The 21,810-nt window shown below is 43.8% G+C and overlaps 1 protein-coding gene across 1 annotated transcript; it reads left to right on the top strand.

Annotated features, from left to right (window-relative positions):
• Window positions 1–258: 258 nt before the first annotated feature.
• Window positions 259–21,021, top strand: LOC110979151 (cationic amino acid transporter 2-like). Its single transcript, XM_022234713.2, has 4 exons — window positions 259–853; window positions 16,502–16,947; window positions 17,485–18,619; window positions 19,288–21,021. The coding sequence occupies exons 1-4, from the start codon at window positions 616–618 to the stop codon at window positions 19,437–19,439; spliced, it is 1,971 nt and encodes a 656-aa protein (XP_022090405.2). The 5' UTR covers window positions 259–615; the 3' UTR covers window positions 19,440–21,021.
• Window positions 21,022–21,810: the final 789 nt, after the last annotated feature.

The raw sequence follows: 21,810 nt of genomic DNA, 5'->3' as shown, positions 1-21,810 counted from the left end.
TTTTTGAAGCAGTGGCACATCCAGAGAAGAGGGGGGGTAAGCGAGCAACTTGACGTCATTTTAATTATGGACATCAATCCTTATTACGCGGGGGATATTTTGTCATTGGTTTATACGCCCAGTCTGGCGCATCACCGTCAATTAGTCCGTTTTTCGTAGAATGAAAAGTTCACGCCGCACCAACCAAACCCATCAATGATTTAGTATCTTCTGCTGTAGCATAGCGCCCTCGCTGAATTTGAGAGGCTCATTGACGATGGCGGAAGTTGCAGGCAGCATGCAGGCACCGTCTACACAACTTCCCGTGTTCAAACGTCGAGCACACTCTTTGCAATGAAGGGGGAGATATGCTTCAATGCGCAGCATCCGGGATGAAAGCTGGCACAAGTGAGATGGATGACCCACATCTCAGGCGTGCACATGCTCTTATGCTTTCATTCTTGTAGAGTGCAGACAGCACCATCACCACAGACACTGATTCACATACGAGGTCTCTGCGCCGCGAGTCAACAGGCCTGTACGACGAGGCGTGGAACGTACGACGCACCGTGCTCGCACTCCCGGCACTTACAGGAAATTCGACGCTTTCGACGGGGTTGACTACGAGGGGCCGCGATGCGGCTGCCGCTGAAGTGGTTGCGAGGCCTCGCCCGCACCAAGACTCTAGACCACGAGGGCCTGGTGACAACGGAGCTGTCGAGGTGCCTAGGCGTGGCCGACCTAACGGCGATCGGTGTAGGTGGCACCTTGGGGGCGGGTATCTACGTGCTGGCTGGGGAAGTGGCGAGAGAGGAGGCGGGACCAGCCATTGTGCTATCGTTTCTGATAGCAGCAGTGGTGTCAATGCTGTCAGGTAAATATTCATCACATTTTTGCCTTTCATAAAAGGGAAATAGTAGATATTATTGACAAACAATTGAAACCGATAAGATATGGTAGGATTTGAAGGTCATATGGATATACTGCATTGTCCATATATTTTCTACTCTGTACTTCTCGGGTGGCATTCCCGAGCAAAAGGTGTGGGTGGTGTTCCCCAACTCCCATATTTTCTCCACTACGATTAAAAGATTTCTATGGGCTATGCATATTAAAAAAAATCGCGGCAACAGCAAAACCACGTTTCCATCTGCTAAATGTATTCTGGGGGGCCTTGGGCTACATTGAAAGTAAATTACATGTAGCCGTGGATGGTACTTTGGTCTGTACAGTGACCACCTTTGCAACCGATCCGACTACCCGTCGCTGTTATACTGAACGAGGCTTTGAAAGCAAAATACCATACTCGAAGGATGCTAGTTACATATTATAATAGGCACATGGATTACGTAATAGCTTCAGCATCTTTATGTGGGGTTATAGGCACAAAAAGAAGGAAGAAGGGATTTCGGTCGAGCTGGCTTGCATGGTGTAGTGGCAAAGGAAAAGGATAAAGATGCTCGTTGTTCAAATCACAGAGGGGACTTTCTTGAAAAGGTTATTGAACCAATGCTCAAAGTTTTAGCCTTAAAGTTTGTCTTACCGGGGGAAAATGCTCCCTTCAAAGCTTTATCGATTTGAGCCTCATTCATTAGTATGGCAGCCATATCACATTATACAATTATATATTACCGACATGATTCGAACGTGGTGTTTTTCTTACAGAAGCCTCGTTTGATAACAGACAGAGGTGGGCAGTCGGATCGGGTGGCGTTTGGAAAATACAATTTGCAAAGACTTCTGGCTTCGGGGCATGGCCATTGCGATATCGGTTGTGGCTAGGGTGGCCTTTGTGGCTTCTGATGCGAGCTTCAGACAGCCATTTATTGCTTTCAAATTCTGAAGAAAATTTTTTTCTGGATGATTCTATGGTCAGTAGGCTAAGTTTAGTGCTGCACGTACAGTTTGGTAGAAGCACATCGTTCAGATATCAGCGCTAGCACAGAATAATCAACAAGCGTGAAACCACGACTGAAGACAAATTATCCAGACGTGTGGGGAAAATGCAAGTAGGCATGGAAATCGGTAGATGGTGTAATAAGTAATAAATTATACCTTCATTTTACCACTAAAACTTTTAAAATATTCTTTTCCCCAATTGATTAGTGGATGTTTCTAAGATACAGCAGCGAAGCTTTCTCGACACCGCTACTGTTAAACATTACTTTAAAGCACGTGAGAAGTCAGGATGCATTCGGAAAATAATACTACATGTAATGCCTTTTCAAAAGCGCTTTACATTGTTAAAAAATCTCAAGGCCCCTTACCATTGGATAAAAAAGAAGTCACCCACTTACAAAGCGGTCTCGATAACAGAGTTACTCAAGAAGCCCATATTTAAATACATGTATGGTTAGCAGAAGCGGAAATGGCAAAAGAAGGCAGCACACGCCCACCCACACACGAAATATTTCACAGAGTGTGTTACGATGACGGAACATTATTGTTTTACACCAGAGAATTGTTCTTTACTTTCTCATGTGAATTGCCTCTGCCGGGTTTTGGGATACGAGTCGTTGTAATCGAACTGGCAAAACACTGCGGTACCTGCTTTTGAGACGGATCAAGTTGCTTCATATGAGAGTCACGGTTGAGGAGGTCACCCAGGGCTTCTGACCTCACGATGTAAGACACTTCATTGGTGGTCGTAAGTTGGGAAACTCAATGATGAATAGCCTTGTTTAGTCACGGTTTTTTTTTTACCATAATAGAGTGTCATAGGGCATCAGTTAATGGTTAGGAAACAGAGACGGTTGACGATCAAATCAGTCAGATCTCCAGACGGTCGCGACTCATACTTAACAGTTCGGTTCTCCATTATTATAAAAAGCTGTGTTTTAGATTTTGTTTCCCTTGCAAGTTCTTCAGACTTCATGCATGGTTTGTACTTTGTATCGTTTTCGTGTCCTTGGTTTTACTTATGCGCCATTCATGTAGTTTTAAAAAACATTACCAGCTGGCTCTGCCCTGTCTAGCCTAAGTTTCATCGTGCAGCTCCTATTCTTTACTCAGTTCCAATTTTTGTCGGTCATTCTAGCCTTGATTTCTTTTCCTTACTGGTCTGTACTTCAACAAAAGTGTCGTGGCAGTTGCTAAAATGTAGCAATTTCACCAAGGAAGCCTGCTTTCAGTGCATGCCGCCGTTTTCCTGGACTTTTTTTTCATAGGCACCTAATTGGGCCAGAGGCCGCCCTAAGTTTTTTGCTTGACAACTCCGGAAGTTGCCCCTCGACTCAAGACGCGTCGGCGACTGAGCTCTTCATAGGAAGTCTGTGTGATTGGCCATATTTGATTACCCCGTGGCGGAAAAACAAAATGACAAGGTGTTTTTAAGAGAGTCGCGGCTTCCTTTCGAGAAACTGTTGACAGGTGAAAATTGGAGAGATCTCTGAGGCTATAACTGCTTGAGATCGAATATTTTCACGAGGCACTGGTTTGGGAATAAATAATGATCATTTAATCCATCCACTGCTCCTGAGAAAAGAGAATGATAATATGTTCGTTTAAATAACATGCCATTAGTATACTAAAATTGTAATAGGAAATTGAAACGCATATAAAAGGGACATGATTTTTTTCACTCTTATTTTGTATCTCAGATTTATGTTCTTGATATTTTTTAAATGATTGGTAAAGTCTTTCTGAAGTTTTGACACTGTTTTAGCGCTTACTTCCTCGAGATTTGTTCGACTGTCATCTGTTCTGAAAAAAAATGCCATTGTCGCCCAACTTGCTTTCTTTCTGTCACCTTCCAAAGCCTCTGTATAAACCATTATGTCATCAATTCGTACCCTGTATGAATATACGCATGAATGTTGCAATGGCGTCCACCGGGTAAACCGTATACACAAAATTTTCAACGGTCTTAAGCGCTCAGTAATTGATAATCTCTCGGCTACTGGTAAAGGCAAGCCGGCAACCCCCCCCCCTCAAAAAAATCTGATATTAATCTCGTCACATGCACTGTAATGCATTCCGCACCACCTGAACCTCTCCGGTTGCAGTTATTATATTCCGTCCAGGACCAGGGGACAGTCCCCCCCTCTCTCTCTGAGTAGAAGCCTCCAGTCCCCCGCGGTCAGGAATCCAATCTAGCCTTCCCCAGCGGCTAATCTCTGCATAATACCCCGTCCGTCGCTCGAGTTCTCGTCCCTCTTCTAATCAACCCTGAGATGTTAGATGACACGCGGAAAGGCAACGCATTTCTCCGGATAAAAAAAATAAGAATTACCTGTCATTCCCCCGGAAAAAAACACGCGGAGGGAATAAACACGGGCGTTTCTCAACAGTGCATTTCGTGCATTGTGATTGGCCAACGCGTTGCAAACTCTTGGAGGCGCACTTCTGTGAATCGCCCGTATCGTTGAATGGAAAAACTAAGATTGGCTCTAATGTAACAAAACTGGACCTATGTGAAACATGATACAATTATTGTGATAATTTGTGACAATTAAATCATAGAAACGGGCAGACGGAGATAGGCATTATACAGTTAGCAGCTCGGACAAAAGACCACCAACATAGTTACGCTTGTTTGTGGCTCAGCGGCGGAAACAGTGTATCCATGGGCGTTGCCGGAAGGGGTTACCCTAAGGGTAAAAAAACAAGAAAAAAATGCAATCCAAAAACTGAAGACATTTTTGACCATTCAAATGAAATCTTTTTTTCCATTTAAAAAAAAACACAAGTTCATACACAAAGAAATATGAACAAAAACTATTTACAAAATTAAAATAAAGGATTTGTAAACTGAAATAAACGAGAGTGAATGAATTGAATCTATTAAACTTAATTAAAAAAATCGAGTGGAAAATATACATGCAATCGATTAAATCGAAACAAGAAGGTAAATTCTAATTAAGAAAAGTGGATTTGGAATCTCAACCGGAAGCAATGGTTAAATGCCGATCTTCCACTGAGTGAGCGTCGACCCAAGGGGAAGACCATAATAATGATAATCATTCAGAAATACAAATAAGTATAATGCAACAAGGTTGAAAAAAAACCCAAGAAATCAAGTGTAAAAAATGTCAGAAACACCTACACAAAAATAGGTGTGATGAAAATCATCAATTCGCATGATTCGAAAAAAAAAACTCAACCCCCCTTCACCGTCAACCGTTTGCAGCTGATAAGTGCTCTGACCTCCCCCCGCCCGGAAATAATTCTGGCGACGCCCATGAGTCCATCACTGATATCACCTCCTCTTGCTTCCCGCCACGGCAGGAAAAGCTGAAAGCACAGATTGTGCAGTGTGTGCGTGAGTCTGAATGATGTAGGCTGGTGTTCTGTTTATTCCATATTTGCAATTTTCATGAGGCTGTGTTAAATCAGGGCTGGACAAAAATACGATGAACTCCAATATGGATAGGATAAAGCGATGCATTTTAATGTATAACATATTACGCTGTTGATAATTAGGATTTCGCTACCATACACGCCCCTGTTTTTAAAACCTTACAAACTGACGGCGCTAGTAAATCCAGTTTTTAGGGTGTACTCTTGTTAAATATTCAGTCCAGATTTTTCCCCAAAGCCTTCAGAAGCAAACTGAAATGAGTAGCTTAAGAACCCATTTCTTGAAATACAGTACATTAAAACCTTTTTTAGAAAATTCTGTTGTGCATAAAAAAGTACAATTATTTTTTAATAAACAGGATCAATTCAAAGCGAATTATCATAAATATCTGCTATGTACGTACTGGAGACATGCCATAACATTACTGTGATACGGTTTAATCGACACGTTCTTTTGATAAAATGCAGGTATATCAAATTTCTGGCGATGCGAGTTTAATCGTAGAATATTGCGCTGTGGACAAAAGAAATACCATAATGCGGCAGAATTTCTTGGCCGAGACTATCCCCGTATCCCCGGGTCGAATATTTTGACATTTGGAACCAAATTTGGGAATGCAAGATACCTTTTAAACGCTTCATTTTCCTCTAGATCTCCTGAAACACCCGTGTGTGTATAAGAAATGCCAACCTTGAAATTGTAAAGGTTTGATGCTTAAAGCACAGCGCGATACACTGTAAAATACCGACATAACATGAAATTTGCAAAACGTCTGGTCGTGACGGATGAGTAATGTCTGGATGATGTGTCTCACTGCTTTGACTTGTAATGGGAAAAGATTAATTGACCTCGGGATATTATTGGGAAGATGACAAGGATAGAATGTTCCATTTTATTATTTTTGACTGCATTGTGCTTGGGTGTGTGTAATTGGATTTCCTACTCGAGCGTCAATATAGATGTCACGGTCAGTCGCAATTGAGGGTCTTCATCTTTTCAGTCGTGAGGGAATTTTGCTTTTCTCAGTAAAATCTGCTCGTAATAAACAAACGCTAAATGACGTAACTTGACAAAAAATGGTAATATGCTATTTTGAAGCGGTTTCCTAGCGTTGGGAAAAAGTGCCTCAGGGAAATACAAGAATGAATGAGGAAAAGTTGTTCTTGCAAAGGCAGAAAAAAAAAACATGGAGGACATTTTAGCGGTCACTTCGCAAATACGCAGCAGCAACGAGTGTTTTTCCAGCTTTGAGTTTAAGGAAGAGGGTATAATTGTCTGTTTCCCGCCAGAGCGCTATTATACGGCCTCGCCTGGCAAATACGTCTTGAATTTCCTGCGGAGAGCATCGTGCGGGACCTCCAAGGCTCAGGTGCAATCGTCTCGAGGTGGTAATAGCTCAAATTACCGGCTGATTCTGAGTGGCTTGATGGCATCGCGTGACATTTCACGAGATCCTGCGGGATTTGGCGACCGGGAGACGGAAACGAGCACACTGCGCTTGCGTTTAAGTTGCGCTAAAAGAGTATATTGATCGGAATCTAAGCTGATTTATAATGTTGGGTTTCAACTTTCAACTGTGTTTATTTTTATTATTAACATCTCCCCGAAGCATCCAGATGGTTCATACCCAGTGTTACCCATTTCGTCCCATTCTGTGGTGGAGAGGGGCTGTATGTCGGAGCAATCGACATCCTATTTCTGCGGCAGAGCCCGAAACTTGGAAAATAAAGAGGAAATAAATTTGAGTGTTGGATTAAAAGAATTAAAAATGAAATCACCCGAGTGCAAGTTCAGTCTGTTCAGTGAACACTTTCCTCTGAGTCTGCAAGTCTTGCATTTCTGACAGATTTTTTAGCGAAATTTTTACTCCATATGCGCTGCTTATTTTGTAAGTTTTACCAAGCGCGCTTCGCCAGCCAAGCTTTCAAGCCGTATTTGCCAATCAAGGCCCTGCCGTCTGCACCGACATTAATTACATTTTCGGTGCATGCCGATCCCTGCAGCGCATCTATAAGACCCGTGTGAGTGCTTTGCCCATTAACTAATGTCGTCCGTGAGGAATGGACTTTACACTGACTGACGAATTGGTCGGAAGACTTGAACATATGGTTACCTTTCCTTCCATTAGAGTCTGAGAAGCATCATTTTGTCCAGTCACAAATTTTACTGCCGTTTCTGGTTCCACACTGGCGTGACTCGAGTAGGCCTATGCAAGAAATGTAGCTAATATTGAAATAAGTGAGGCGTGCTTTTTACTTACAAGTATGACTGAAAGATATCTTAAGATGCAAAGAGCTACATGTATGGGCCTTACATGAAAAAAATACTTTTGGTAAATCAGTTACGTTATTTTTGTACCTGTGAGCTTTTACAGAGTTTATTAAGAATTAGATGGACAAAATCAACGACGTCAAGTCTTAATCTGGAAGGTTTTTATTATCATGCGTGAATTATCGTTAATTATGCGTTTGTTTAAATTTTCTACGCAAAGATGTCCCACAAAGGTAATCCATATGGGCCCATTTCGTGGCTGTCGATGCATAGGCCTACCGTAAATTGTGTTCCCTTGACCGGACGCTATGCTAAGTAGGATACCCTGTGATGGCTTGATTAGTCGACTGAGAATATCTGGTGACATAGCGAGTCCGTGCACAGCGTTGTATCTTCAGCGTCTGCGAGTGTTGTTTTTGTCGAGGAGTCGTTATAAAGACTCCTTTGCGGCTCAATCTTGCCTATAACCCACCAGCTTTAGTGTGGTGGAGACAGGTGTAGAGCACTCAAGAGTGTTTGCCTTGCATGTCAGGCTTGATTTGTATACCAGCCGGAGAGCACTAGAAGCACTATAGACATTGGTCTTTTCGCCATTTTGTTCTTCGATTTCCACTCCAAGATCTGTGCGACTCAGGATACGAAACTTGAACGGCGTTTACACCATCGTCGTTTCCGACTCCACGTAACTTCCTTTCAATTGAGCTGCCTGGGTAGGCTCCCGAATTTATATCTGTGTCAAATGTCACACTGTAGATTCAACGTGATTGTCGATCAACACCCTGATTATACTCCAGTCCACACCACCCTCAACATATTAATCACTTATCCACGCATCAAATTCCACTGATCCACAGACGGATCGCCCTTGTCTACATGCAGGAGTCACATTGATCGATATATAATTTAGACTGATCATCAACTGATCCACATACGGGTCACTCTGATCCATAAATGCCTGATCCACATGTTGGTCCTTCCCTCTCTGAAGAGGGGGCCACTCTTGCCATCGAGTAACCCTGACTCGCAGTTGATTAAGCGTGAGGTTGAGTGGCTGCAGTCACTCACCAATTAAAGTGACCTATGAAGATAAGCTTATGTACACACCTATGAGCGCGGAGCTGGACCAAGAGAGGGCGCAATTTTCATAGCAACGGAGGATCCTTTGGTCAGAACTGCACTTCGCTGGTTCACAAACGACTTATGAGATACACGCGTTACGGTCGCACCGCTAGTCTACAAGCAAAAATGAACCCTCCCGACCAGCATGGCTCTTCTTAACCGATGAGGTTGTACCTCTGCTCAAGAATGTCACAACTGTAACGTCCCAGGCATAAAAGGGGTCCGATTTGGGCATCCTTTATTTGTTTGCACGGACTTCATGGAAGTCAGTTTAGAGTCAACTTCAGACAAGAACGTCAGAAACCGCAATGCATATTCTTCGTAATCCGCGCAAATTCGATACAGTTTCATCTCATTGCTTGCTTTCCTTTCACCATTCCCATTTTCATCCGCTCACCTGTTTGTTCATCTTACTCGTTGATTTTCATTCGCCAGTCTTGGGCTCTGAATGTGCACAGCGTGTGAATCGACAAACTTGTTAGATATTCCTGCCCATTCCTCTTGTGTGTTCAATCTAGGCCAGGTCTGTTTTGACGGCGCAAACCCCGGCCGGAACTCATCCAAACCTCCCTCGATTCTCGGTTCCGATCGGAAAGGCGTTTTTGCTGGCGCCGAATCTTGTCCAAGGTTGTTTGCATTACTGCGTCTTTCCCTCAGCAACGGCAGACGTTCGAGAGCAACTTTCGCGTCGTGTTCTTTGTTTTTTTTTTGGAGGCATCATTTCGCCGTCGTTTATTTCACGGCTTTGTCAGGTTTTCTAACTGTCCATGCGTGCAGTCCGCGTCTGCCCAACACTCTTGTGGGCTTCAGGATATTATTGACGAATTGTGTGATTTAAATGACAAATTAGGCAGACCAAATTGACGTCAATCGAATTTAGTACGTGCTGCCATAGACAATCTTCAAACAAGATTGTCTGAAAGCAGCTTGTTTTCGGTGAATTTAATTTTGGCAACTTCGGTTCGTAGGTTCGAAAGGTTCGAAACCTTTATTTTTGTGAACCGACAGTTTGTGCGTTTTCCTTATTAAATAGGAGTATTTTTTTATTATGCAATTTTGGTTCGTGTTTATTACAACTACTTTTAAACCTTAGGAGTTTTGCAACTGTATTAAACCTTTAACCTAAAATGTTATATTTTTATATCTACCCCTTCTGTGTGTGAAAACCGTTCTCATATGCCTAATCCATTAATAGATTCACATAATTAAGTGTCTAAACGTGATTCAGCTGACGCACAAATCATATCTTCCATGAATCGACAAGACACAGGACAGAGCTTGCGCACAGCAAAGGACTGAATCACGTGTACACTGTAGTCCAATCAGAATCGCTTATGAAAAACCTTTAAGGTTAATGCAGTCTGGCGCGGTCGTGACTGTGCCCCGACGCCCCCGCGAAGAGGTATTCGTGGATTTCACTGTGACAGGAAAACTAACGCTGTAGCATGGCATCTTCGTATATTGACACAGGTCTAACGATTGAAAGGGGACCTTTGCACCCGGTAGGCCTATATTAAGCTGGATTTGCCGTTTGATGTCCCACCAGCGTGCCCAACACCATCCCATTTTGTCTGTTTCCTATTGCCTTTTCTCTCACGAGTGGATGCATTTTCGACCGGGCTCATTAATTTGCAAGCACGTTCTGCGGATATCTGAAAGAGAGGCATTGACGTCATATTGACGGCATATGCATCCAATTTCTTTCAGATGTGGTCAATTTTTAAGCAAATAACTGATATATTCATGACTGTTTCTTGGGAGATAATCTGTTTTTTATGTTTCCTTGGCACAGTATAGGTTGATGCATGCTATGAATTTAGCGGGATTTTAAAAAGTTGTACGGTCTAATAAAGAATTCAGCCAAAAAGACATATTACTGTTGAAACAATGAATTAATTTTCTTCCTTAACTTGGGCCCTCTTGCCAGATTGGGAATTATTCCAGTCACTCGCTGATAACATCTTACCTCGATCGGAACCAAATTATCTCCACCGTGTCCCTCCTCAGTCACTTGTGCAGGAGTTCCTGAGGAACAGCGTGTCTTGACGGGTCCTTCACCAGAATCCCCGAAGGGGATGACGATTCAGACGGGTCTCTCGAGGCAGACGAGGCATCAGCCCCGCCGATTAAGACACAACGTGCATTCTGCACCTCCACAATTCCAACCTGCTGCTTCGCCCATCTGAATAGGCCTACTATTCCGGAGATTTGGGCATTTCCTGTCGAAGCAGCAGGTTGGAATTGTGGAGGTGCAAAATCTGCCAAAAGAGAGAGAGAGAAAAAAAAAACCACCGATCGTTAGGGAGAAACACCTTCAAGCCACTTTGCTGTCTGGTTTTTGGAGGCTCAACCACCCAAGAGCATGATTTCAAAAGACAGAAGCAAAGTAAATAGTAAATAGGATGCAAAGAGGGGGCTGGCTTCTATTATTGTGCATCTTCTAATGAGACATAGAGCACCGGTATATTTAGATCCACAACTATAGCACCAACCTTTGAAGATTGCCAACCAAACAATCCCTAAAAATGTGACTGTAGTATAGGAATTATAGGCGTGACGTGTGCAGGGCAGCCAAAGGCTGGTAGGCACGTCATTGGAAATCAGCAAATGATGCCCGAAGCATACTTTCCTTTTAAAGATGCATTAGACTTCTAGCTGTTTTTGCCTCATTTTATTCTTCAAAGTATGTACCTCTTCAGTTTAACCGCCTAGTGCAAGACAGGGTCGCTTGTCTTCAGGTTTTTCAGTGATGGAGTCTTAACCAGCGCTTTGGAGAGCATTCATGAGGTCAGGTATAGCCATATTTCATCACAGCTCGAAGTCATGTTGATTGTCAGTTATGATAATTATTGACTGAAACTCAACTGTTTCAAAACATGCTGTAATAAGCAGCTATGGCTATTGCTGGCATGTGTCTACCTCATGTCAACTAACGAAGACATAGACCTAGCTCTAGTCTCATGGTTTGGAGGGAGCTGAGTTCTTCAGTTGAAAACAACACAGTCTTACCATTCTGAAGAAAATAAGGTGTTCTTGTTCCTTCGCGGTCTCACGCAAGGATGAAGCATCATATTTTGGTCGGTGAACGCATTTTTGTACGGGTCGACACTTGCGTTGCGTGTACGTGACTTCTGTTATTGTATTCCGCCTGAAGGTTCATCTTAAAGAAGATGAACAAATAGATAGTTGGCAACACTCATTGCGTTTGTGCTATCCATTATCCTGTTTGGGTAGATGAGTCCTGGCCCTGGCCTTTCAGTTTCAAAAGAATACATCAAAAACCTTACATTCCTTTTCTTTTAATTAATTTTGTTAGGATAAAATGCGTATTGCTATGGTTACCTGTCCTCCTTACTGTTTTACGTATTTTGATCATATTCTGACGCATGTCACGCGGACTCGTGGAAAGCGGAGTATGGTTCTTTTCCATTTTTTGGATCCGTAGGCGCCAAGTTGGCAATAAAGTGAATGCTAGTCGCTGGTTAGGGTAAATATTTTCACTCATAAGGAACGGTTTTTATACTGTGAACATTTTGACAGGATGGAGAATATCTTGCGGCAAACAGAATGAGATTCATTGAAATGGAAACGTGTTTGTCTCCAGTAAAACGCAAAAACAATAAATTCACGTGGTGCACTTTAGAGTGGAAAACATTCTTGACATTTAAAGATCGTGTCGGGCTTTTGAGTGCTTCTTTTATTTCTTTTGTTCTGCAATTTTAGATTGCAACTATTAAATACGGGCGATTCACAAAAGTGCCCCTCCAAGAGTTTGCAGCGCGTCGACCAATTACAATACGCGAAAACTGTCGACCCAATGTGCTTGAGCCCCAAGGATGATGCAGTGCCAGCAAGCTTAATTTGTCTCATAGAACAGCCAGCAGTAAATGCGCTCTTTTGGTAGTCGACTGGTGCCAGTCTACGATCGAACGATCGCACTGACCATATGGTTGCATATTTTTGTAGCGGACGACTGCAGTGCGCGAGGCATGAATGTATGAGGGTAATCTCCACCACGTACAAAACTGATTACAATTCGGCATCCGTCGTCGCTTGATGATGACCTTGATGTTTCCTCTAATTACTGTTCATTTTATTCGATTAGTAGTGCGGTAATGGAGCAAAAACATTGTGTATACTGTATAGTCTAGTCGGTATTTTCCTCTAGAATTTTTTCAAATTTGATATTATATTCGAATTCAGATTACAGTGGTGTGACCAACGGGGCATGGAGACACGGCTCAAGGTTTTTGTTTTTAGGCCTATGCCCCCTGTATGCCCCTCCCCTCCCGCAGAAATTATATCATAGGGTAAAATCTGTCGATGGGCCACCCTAGCCAGTGTTTACACTGTGGTCGAACCTACTGTGTTGCCCCTTGCAGACACTGAGGGCTCCCAAAACCCCCTGCAAAATGATGCCCGGGTTCGCCACTATCATTTTCCGATTTGATGTCTATAAACAGTGAAAATTGCATTGCCAAGCTGTAGTTTTCCATTTTATATGGCTATATGGTTCATTAGTCATGTTTATCCCTATCCGGAATGCTAGCGTGTTTCCTGACAGAAGCAGGAAATTCAGCCAACTTGGTCCACTATAGCATGGAAGAATAAGAACACGTAGGCCTACTCTATGATGTTTTTTATAGCAAGCGGCAGCAGGTAAAACATTCCCTTCACCCGTACCCTTATTTGATTTTCAACAGCGTGTTTGCGTTTACGCAGATGAGTACATTGGCAAACATATACATGTACATGCAAATGTAATTGCTGCTTACACTGAAAGGGGCTAGTGTGGGTTGTGGTCAACGAGCGTAACTAATTCCGCGAGATGTTTAGAGGTATACCAACACCTGATGGTGGAAACAACAGCGCATAGACGGTATATAGGTACGGTGCTGACGAGGGCTCCAAAGATTTACAGCACACCGGCGCATTCTCCTTTGATCACAGACTGGCCTTTCCTCGTTTATTTTAAGCGCCTTTCTTTTCACACTGAGGCAGCAGAGTCATTACCCAGAAGTGGACAAATAAACATTCCATTAAAAATAACCGTGTCCGAATCAAATGGCTCCGGCTTAGCTTAATACACGAGTCTATACAGAACATGACCTCAGCCGCTCAACAGCGACTTCCATAGGGTGCGTGTGTTATTTCCAGCCGAATCGGTTCCTTTGGGACAATCGCCAAAGACGTTTGTATGCCAATTACCTGAAAATCAAGTTCCACTGGGAATGCAAGCTCCGCCCCCAATATCACTCTAAGCAAAACAATGCGAAAGATATGTTATAATAAGGTGAAAAACAGCGTTGATGCACCTCTACATGTACTGCAAGTATCAATCTTTTTCTCTGATGGAATACCGGTGCATTTTACAGCCCGCTTAGGTTTTCACCCGATGGCTAATATGTCAGAAAATGATTTATAATCGGACTGTTGTGAGACGCACCGATATAATGAATAGGTTCCAGGTCAATACGGAAAATAACTCGCGTGGAAATTGAGAAAATGCCCGGGTAATATTTGTCACCGACTTATATTCCTCTCCAGAGGTAATGATGGCATTTCTTTCATTCAGAAAGATTTATGTACATCACCAATGGGAGCTGCATGAATTATGAATGAGAACCAGATGAATGAGTTAAATGTATCAGACAGTGAAGACTTTTCCAATAATGTGCAAACTCTAAATTTGGGCTATGCTTGAACTTAACCCTCGCGCTACATCTGCATATACAGGTCACGTTGGGGCACCATTGTTATTTTCAGCACTGTACGAAGGACCGATATAAATAGAAAGTTTCTTCAGGGAGTTGTGCCCGATTTTGGGTCGATGAAATGATGTCCTGTGCCGAAGCAGACGTGGGAAAGCATTTCGTTTGCCAACTGTGAGGGGTAAATTCTGTCTGTGCTGCCTTTTTGGCGCGTTTTTCTTTCATCTCAAGAACTGACGGCATGTCGTCTGCGCTCTGACGCAGTTGTCGCACTGTCAGACTGCGTAATTTTATTACTCACCCCTGGACGGTGCTGTAAATGAAATTATCTTGTCGTTTGGGACCCAGCCACAATTTTAGTAATCACTGTACTGCCTTTGTGTTTGGTAATGGAACGGAACCCCCGCCAATTCGCATTTGTGCGGAGATAAAAGCGAGCGGTAGGAATTCGTGATGTTTGTGCCGTCCATGTTTGGAGCCAAATTACGTCAACATGCTACACTGCAAAAACTGGGGTGTTAAATGTAACAACCCCACTGTTATCAGAGGACTACACCAACACTTTTCACTGGTGTTAAAAATTTTTGTGTCATTCAGTGTTACTTTCAACACCCTCCAGTGCACTGTAACACTTATAGGTGTGCAAAGTAACACCAGCGGTGTTAAAATAACACCGTTCTTCAAGGTCACCTTAACCTGCGTTTGGTTTGAACATTCAGAAGAGGAGTATTTTCAGTCTAATTTGAATAAAGTTGACAGTTGGGCCAGTGTTGGGATGTTGATAACGAATACTGTTCTCTGGGGGAAAAATCTGCTATATGATCTAGGCGTTGAATAGTCCAACTTTCTGGTGGACTCAGAAAATTTGTTTGCAACTTTTTCTCTAAATGTTGTTTCCCAGTTTTGATGTGAAACTGACATGTAAAGGAAACGTAGTTTTGCTGTGAAGAGCGTAGGATGACTGCTTTTGTTCAGGGTCATTTTTCTTTCAATTAATATGCTTTTGTGGGAATATATCACAAGTGGCTCATGATGGGTGACAAACCAACAGGGGAAAAAATTGCCCACCGACGATCGAATCGATACAAGTCCACATTTCTTCAGTGATTACAGAGTTTGCATAAAAGCCTTTTTAGTGGTGTATGCTGGAGAGTAAAGTAGTCCGCGCGGAAAAACCAACGATAAGGCCGTAGATTACTGTAGAAGACAGTCGGATGACCTCGTTTTTGGCGGGAATAACCGTCTGCCCTGGTTTGGCTCAAAATACACTTCCATACGCCGCAGCTCAATTACTAGCCAAACATGGTCCTTCCGGACAGCTTTCTACCGTTAATATTACCCTGGTGCCTCATCATGATTCCTTGGAGCCGAGCTGTAGAAGTACTTAAAGCTCGAAGTATCGGTTTTGGCGTGTAAAGGGTAGTTGACATGGATGGCATGTCGACCCATTGACGTACAAGAGTGTCACGGTTGACGTACTGTAAACGTCACAGTGTCGCAAATGGCCTGTGCGGGTACGAAGGAAATGGTTAGGTTGACTTTGCAGGCTTTCGCCAAAACTACTACTTGTCAGTTTGCTCAAGACGAATTTATTTTCGTTGGCCAAATTGGTGTGTGTCTTTAGCACCGTTGAGAATTCAATTTTTACTTTTCAAATGCGGCAACAAAATGTTCAATTAGACCCGCTGTTGTTGCAGCTTGTTGACTGAATCTATTAGCACAGACACTGGCCTCTCTGGAGGGCGCTGTGCGGTTTTTGATTAAATTCCTGGAGCAGTCAGAGCATTGTCTGCTTCGCAGTCATAGACCCCCTCCATTACGTCATTAATTTCATGACATCTTATCGGAATACCGGGTTGGTTTGGTGTGATTGGGTACTTATTAGGAAAGAAATTAAAAGAGTAGATATTAACGGAAACTCCCTCAGACAATGGCAAAGAGAAAAAAGAGGCTCTTTGTTATGTAACACACCATCACTGAACCTGTGTAGTGCCCACCCTCCACGAAAATGAGCCCCGTTCGTCTCCTTCAAATACGGCCCCATTCAGTTTCGTATACAGATACAGCCTGTTCGCGTTAGAGGTAGCCGAAGTGTTGACTATTCTTTTTGTCCTTCTTCCAGGTTTGTGTTATGCTGAGTTTGGGGCCCGCGTACCCAAGGCAGGCTCCGCCTACATCTACTCCTACGTCACCGTCGGGGAGTTCCTGGCCTTCGTAATTGGCTGGAGCATGATCATGGATAACATCATCGCCGCGGCAACGGTCGGTAAGGCGTGGTCTCAGTACCTGGACTCCATAGTCAACGGGACCATCAGCACCTCCATCAAGACGCACATGGGCAGCTTCGACTCCCCCTGGTTCGGAGACTACCCAGACGTCCTGGCCTTCGCGCTGCTGATCGTGTTGACCTTCATCGTGGCCGTGGGCGCCAAAATGTCCACCGTGGTCATGATGGCGTTGACGGGAGTCAATCTCCTGGTCATCTTGTTCGTCATCGTGGCTGGCGCCTTCTACGTGGAGGGAGAGAATTGGACCGGCAAGGGCTTCTTCCCCTACGGTGCCTCAGGGGTGGGTACTGTCCGGAGAACTTTGGGCTTTACATCACTTATAAAACCTGTTAATATCACTTGGCGAAAACACAGAAGTTATCGTGAGTTTCGCCTCTCGGGTTTCCAATCGTAATATTGGCGTTCGCGTTTGCTGTACAATGAGCATGAATCTGCCAGTACAAGAGACCAAGCACGTGTGTATTAAAGCGCATCGTGCCAATCGTTTACTGTATTATACACAATAGTGACTATTTTTAAAGGTAGCTTCCTTAGTGTGACACCACCTATATAGTCAAAAATTCGGCGTCCCTTGAATGTGTTATGATCAGGATTCATATCTGTGTGCAGGGGTCGCATCTTATGTTGGAACCCATAACATCAAGTGGGTGATTTTGTTAACAGATCTTTTATAATCGTGTTGGGGGTACGTCTTCAGGTTTATGCATGGAGGAAGGAACACATGTTTCTATGTAGTGATTCTAACATGTACTGATGTGGACAGCGTGGATACCGTTTGAGTTCGATAAACATTTTGTTTTGATATCCTTTTGGACAGGTGTTTGCTGGAGCCGCCACCTGTTTCTACGCCTATGTTGGGTTTGACGCCATCGCGACGTCTGGAGAGGAGGCCAAGAATCCCAGCCGTGCCATTCCCATAGCGATCACACTCACACTCCTGATCTGCATGGTGTGCTATATCAGCGTGTCTGCCATCTTGACCCTGATGATGCCCTATGATCTCCTGTCCCCTTTCGCTCCATTGGCCGAGGTGTTCCAGCAACGAGGAATGCCAGCCGGTCGGTACATTGTGGCGATTGGGTCCCTGCTTGGCCTGTCCTCCGCCATGCTGGGCTCCATCTTCCCGCTACCGAGGATTATCTACGCCATGGCCAAGGACGGCCTGCTATTCAGGTTCCTGGCCCGCGTCAACGCCAAGACGGACGTGCCCGTTCTCGCTGCGATAGTGTCTGGTATCGTGACCTCCGTCATGGCCCTGATATTCAACCTGGAGCAGCTCGTGGAGATGATGTCCATAGGTACCTTGCTATCCTACAGTCTGGTAGCCGCCAGCGTGCTGCTGCTGAGGTACCACCCGAAGACGGTTGGTCTGAGCAAAGACGAGGTGAAGGAGATTACCAAGTTGTCGAAGAAGGGCGCGACCGAGGAGTCTATATCACTTGTGGAGAAATCCGTGGGAAAGTACATCAAATACACAGATGCTGCTGCTCCTGACGACAGCGTAATCGCCCCAGACGACCCTACAGCCGGTAAGCCCGACGAACCCTCAACCAGATCGGGATACAACGTACTCCAAAATGAGGCCAGGGATCTGGGCGAGGCCGAGAAGAGAAAGTCCAAGGCGCCTCCAACGCTCAAGACTTATATGGTTGTGGCGATAGCCTTCGCCATCTTGGTGGTCCTGTTTTGTAGCCTGAGCGCCCTCTTGGCCTTCGGTCTGGACAGTATATCCCGCATTGAGTGGTGGTCGATCACCCTCCTCTGCCTGTTCCTTGCCGCCATTGTGTGCCTGGCCGTTGTTATAGAAACCCAGCCTCAGAATCAAATGGAGCTCTACTTCAAGACGCCCTTCGTGCCCTTCCTTCCATTGGTAGCTCTTTTGTGCAACACCTACCTGATGTTTAAGCTGTCTGGTGCAACGTGGGTTCGTCTAGTCGTGTGGCTTGTTGTAGGTAGGTACAAGTTGGCTGGGTATCCTCCCCGAGTTGAAGTGCACCCCCAAGCGGCAAAAGAAAGACAGATTGTAGTAAGTTTTCCAAGCGGGTTCTTGCACGCATTCTGCGTGTACGCAGAGACCATACATTAAGGAATAAATTCGTTATGCGTACTCAGCGTATTCCGCGTCTAACGCACCATTGATCTCCATTATAAACGCGCGCCTGTGCGATGAGTACCAAGGAAACCCGCCCTCTTCTGTTACGCTCGGAGCGGATACTACATCTCCAAAAGACGCCGACTTGGATGCTCTATGTAATAAGCATGCACAGTGTCCTCTGTTGGCAATCCAAAACTCATGTTTAATTAAATATAAAGTAACAATTACAAGTGTATCCGAATTGCATGAGTACTGATAACAGTAATTTCTGACTGCATAATACATGTATGTATTTTTCTCTTATGACTACTTCTAAGCTTATTTTTTAGTGTTACTTCGTAGGCAGATTTGCTGAGGAGTATTTTCTCAGGTTACTCACATCGTTGCAGAAGGTGTCATTGTGGATACAAACAAAACAAAATGTCCATTAATGTAAACTATGGTTAGCGTCTACGTAAAGACTGACTTTCATCAACATACTGTTCAAAACGTTAACTCTGGATTTTTTTTCAAATTTTCCATCAGGACTCAGCATTTACTTTGCATACGGAATACGCCACAGCGTTGAGAATGAGAAAAGGAAAGAAGAAGCGCCCTCTACGACCATGTCCGAAGACGCAAATGATGAGGGCGCCGTTGTCGACAGTCAGGCAGATGAACCGGCCAAAGAACAGTAGTGTAGTTTAATTAACATTATTGGTGTAGGCGTGAAAATATCTATAACTTACAGGCTCATTGCAAATTTAACCTTTGTTTCAATAACAGACTAGCTGCAAGCTTTCAAACAGAAAAAAATTGTTATTAGCAAAAATTAGGACAGAAAAACTACTCCAGCTGTTAGAAGAAATCCGCTGAATTCGTTTGCTTGACTGTGTTTTAAGACGTGAACCATTTCCAATCTCTGTGTGACGCTACTATAGTTTGCATGATATTAACACTCTCGTGAATTATGACCTGGAATTTACAACAGAGGAAAAATGTAAAGACGGGATATTGTTTTTGTCCGAAAAAATCTTATCACACTTAAAACTGTATCTCTCTCTTGAAAAAAAATTGCAGATAGCAAAAAATAATGCCAAGTGGAAAATGACTTTGAATGTCCTGTTTAATTCGAGACTAAACAGTGCGCTCTAGAACATTGAAAGTTTGAGCCCAGTACAAAAATCAACATGCGGGTGACTCTAGAGGACATGCTGCTTTTAGCCCATGACTAGTGTCACGAGGACTGCCTTCAATAGGGAATGACTTTATCAGTAATCCCTTCAAAATTAAGCATTTAGTATGCCGTACCACACGCAACTCCTCAAATGTCAAGTTGAGTAGGGTGGGTGCAGGAGTCAGTGGATCAATAACAGACCATTAGTGGATGTCTGCGTCTCGTCTGATTATGCGTAAAGGTATTGATGTGATATTTTTGTCTCTTGCTGTGGTTAGGCCTACATGTCGTACTTTGGTAGCTTACAGTGTGCAAAGATTGTACCGGTGCGATCTTTGTCTGATCACGGTACTGCTCACGCGTCGAGCCACGCACCGGGTGTTGCTGATTGTGAGCAGAATGAGCACGCTGAAAGTAAAGATTCCATCAGCCTTCCAGACGCCAGTAAATTCTCATGCCGGATTTGGCTGTTGTTTGTCGTTTGGAATGAAATATCCTTCAGTGTGCAACAGTGTGTTACTATAAAGACATGCTGATAAAGTATTGTCGTGATTCGAGTTAAAAGGAGTTTGCTTCTAATTCGAACGATTCAAACGACAGCACGTTACCAAGAGTTATTAGGGAGGCCTGGCTGCACGTTCTACGTGCTCTTTTCAAGCAAACGTGAGTAAATGATTCGATTTTTTTAGGTGTAGTTTTGTGGCATTACAGAATGTTTACGGTATGAAAACTCTTGGTGGCGCAGTGTGTTAAAAATTCTAGTGTGGTTTTAGCTTGTAGAAAAATCTGTTCTTCGTTCTGAGAATATCAGCGTTTAATCGTACTTATAGTGGCTGTACATAAAGGTATAAATGGTGACATCAGAAGATGGGATATATTTATGTAAGTATTACTGTGTTTCATTGAGAAAGTGATATATTTTTATTGTTTGAAACCTGTGTGTGTGTGTGTGTAACGGCTTTTCTGTCAACATGTTACTTTAGTCCAAAACGGGAAGGATAAAAAAATATGTCAAGTGTTACATTGAGCTCGTACGTTTTAAGAATGTATAACTACTACCAGTCATTCATTTAAAGAAATAAAACAGTCGTTGTACGTGGGAATGAGTTGCAGTCTTGTGAACCGATAGGCCTGAAACGGCGACGAGGATCCCCGAGGGCGCCCTTCATTAAAACAGTTGGACCCCATGCCATACATTACCGCCTCTTTCTTTCCCAGAGGAGCTCCTGCCCGATAGTGATTCCCGGGGCTTTTCTTACGGTTCACATTTCTGATTTGCAAGTTCCTGCTCCCCAGGGGTCATGTGCAGATTCGCCACTCGGAAAGGCACAGTCCACTCGGTGTCCCGGGCCGCCGAGGCAGGCTAGCTTCCCGGAGGATGTTGCGGGAGCACGAGGCTCGTATGATAAGAAGCCGGTTCCGGGGCTCGTAGAACCTTAGTTTTGATTTATTCATGCAGCAAGTTCGATTTAATCAAACAGTGTGAGGATCATGAACAAATTTTTGATTCTCGGTCGAGATTCGTGGAGAATGTACGGAGACCTCTTGTATGGTCTCGGGAAAGCCGTGGTCATTTCCTGAGGTGATTAATCTGTTATTAGCAGAGTAGGGGGCGTAAATTGACCTTCGTTTTTGGAGGAAGATCAAGATCAAACGGGGATTACATTTAGGATTAGATTGATGATATCAGAGGACAATCTACGGGGTGACGTCACAGGTCAAGGGTCGAAAGATAAATCGAGGATGAGGCCCCGGCTATCCTCTTTATTTAAGTTCTGTAACCTGCTGTCATTTTGGTCAACAGCTCATGCGGTAGCCCATCTTGTCCCAAGAAGTGTAACTCAAAAAAGGGAGATCTGTTGTTCATATCTGCCAATGCCCGTCTCTTGCAA

This window comes from Acanthaster planci, linkage group LG16, assembly GCF_054643075.1.
Source record: "Acanthaster planci isolate LZ-2023a linkage group LG16, COTS_SCS, whole genome shotgun sequence".
Taxonomy (NCBI): domain Eukaryota; kingdom Metazoa; phylum Echinodermata; class Asteroidea; order Valvatida; family Acanthasteridae; genus Acanthaster; species Acanthaster planci.
This window is presented reverse-complemented; position numbering and strand designations above follow the sequence as displayed.

Excerpts from the sequence above, each read along its gene's own strand:
- LOC110979151 (XM_022234713.2), top strand. The coding sequence starts at position 616 with ATGCGGCTGCCGCTGAAGTGGTTGCGAGGCCTCGCCCGCACCAAGACT. Across the intron at positions 854-16,501 it reads AGTGGTGTCAATGCTGTCAG|GTTTGTGTTATGCTGAGTTT; the intron begins GTAAATATTCAT and ends TCCTTCTTCCAG. Across the intron at positions 16,948-17,484 it reads TCCCCTACGGTGCCTCAGGG|GTGTTTGCTGGAGCCGCCAC; the intron begins GTGGGTACTGTC and ends CCTTTTGGACAG.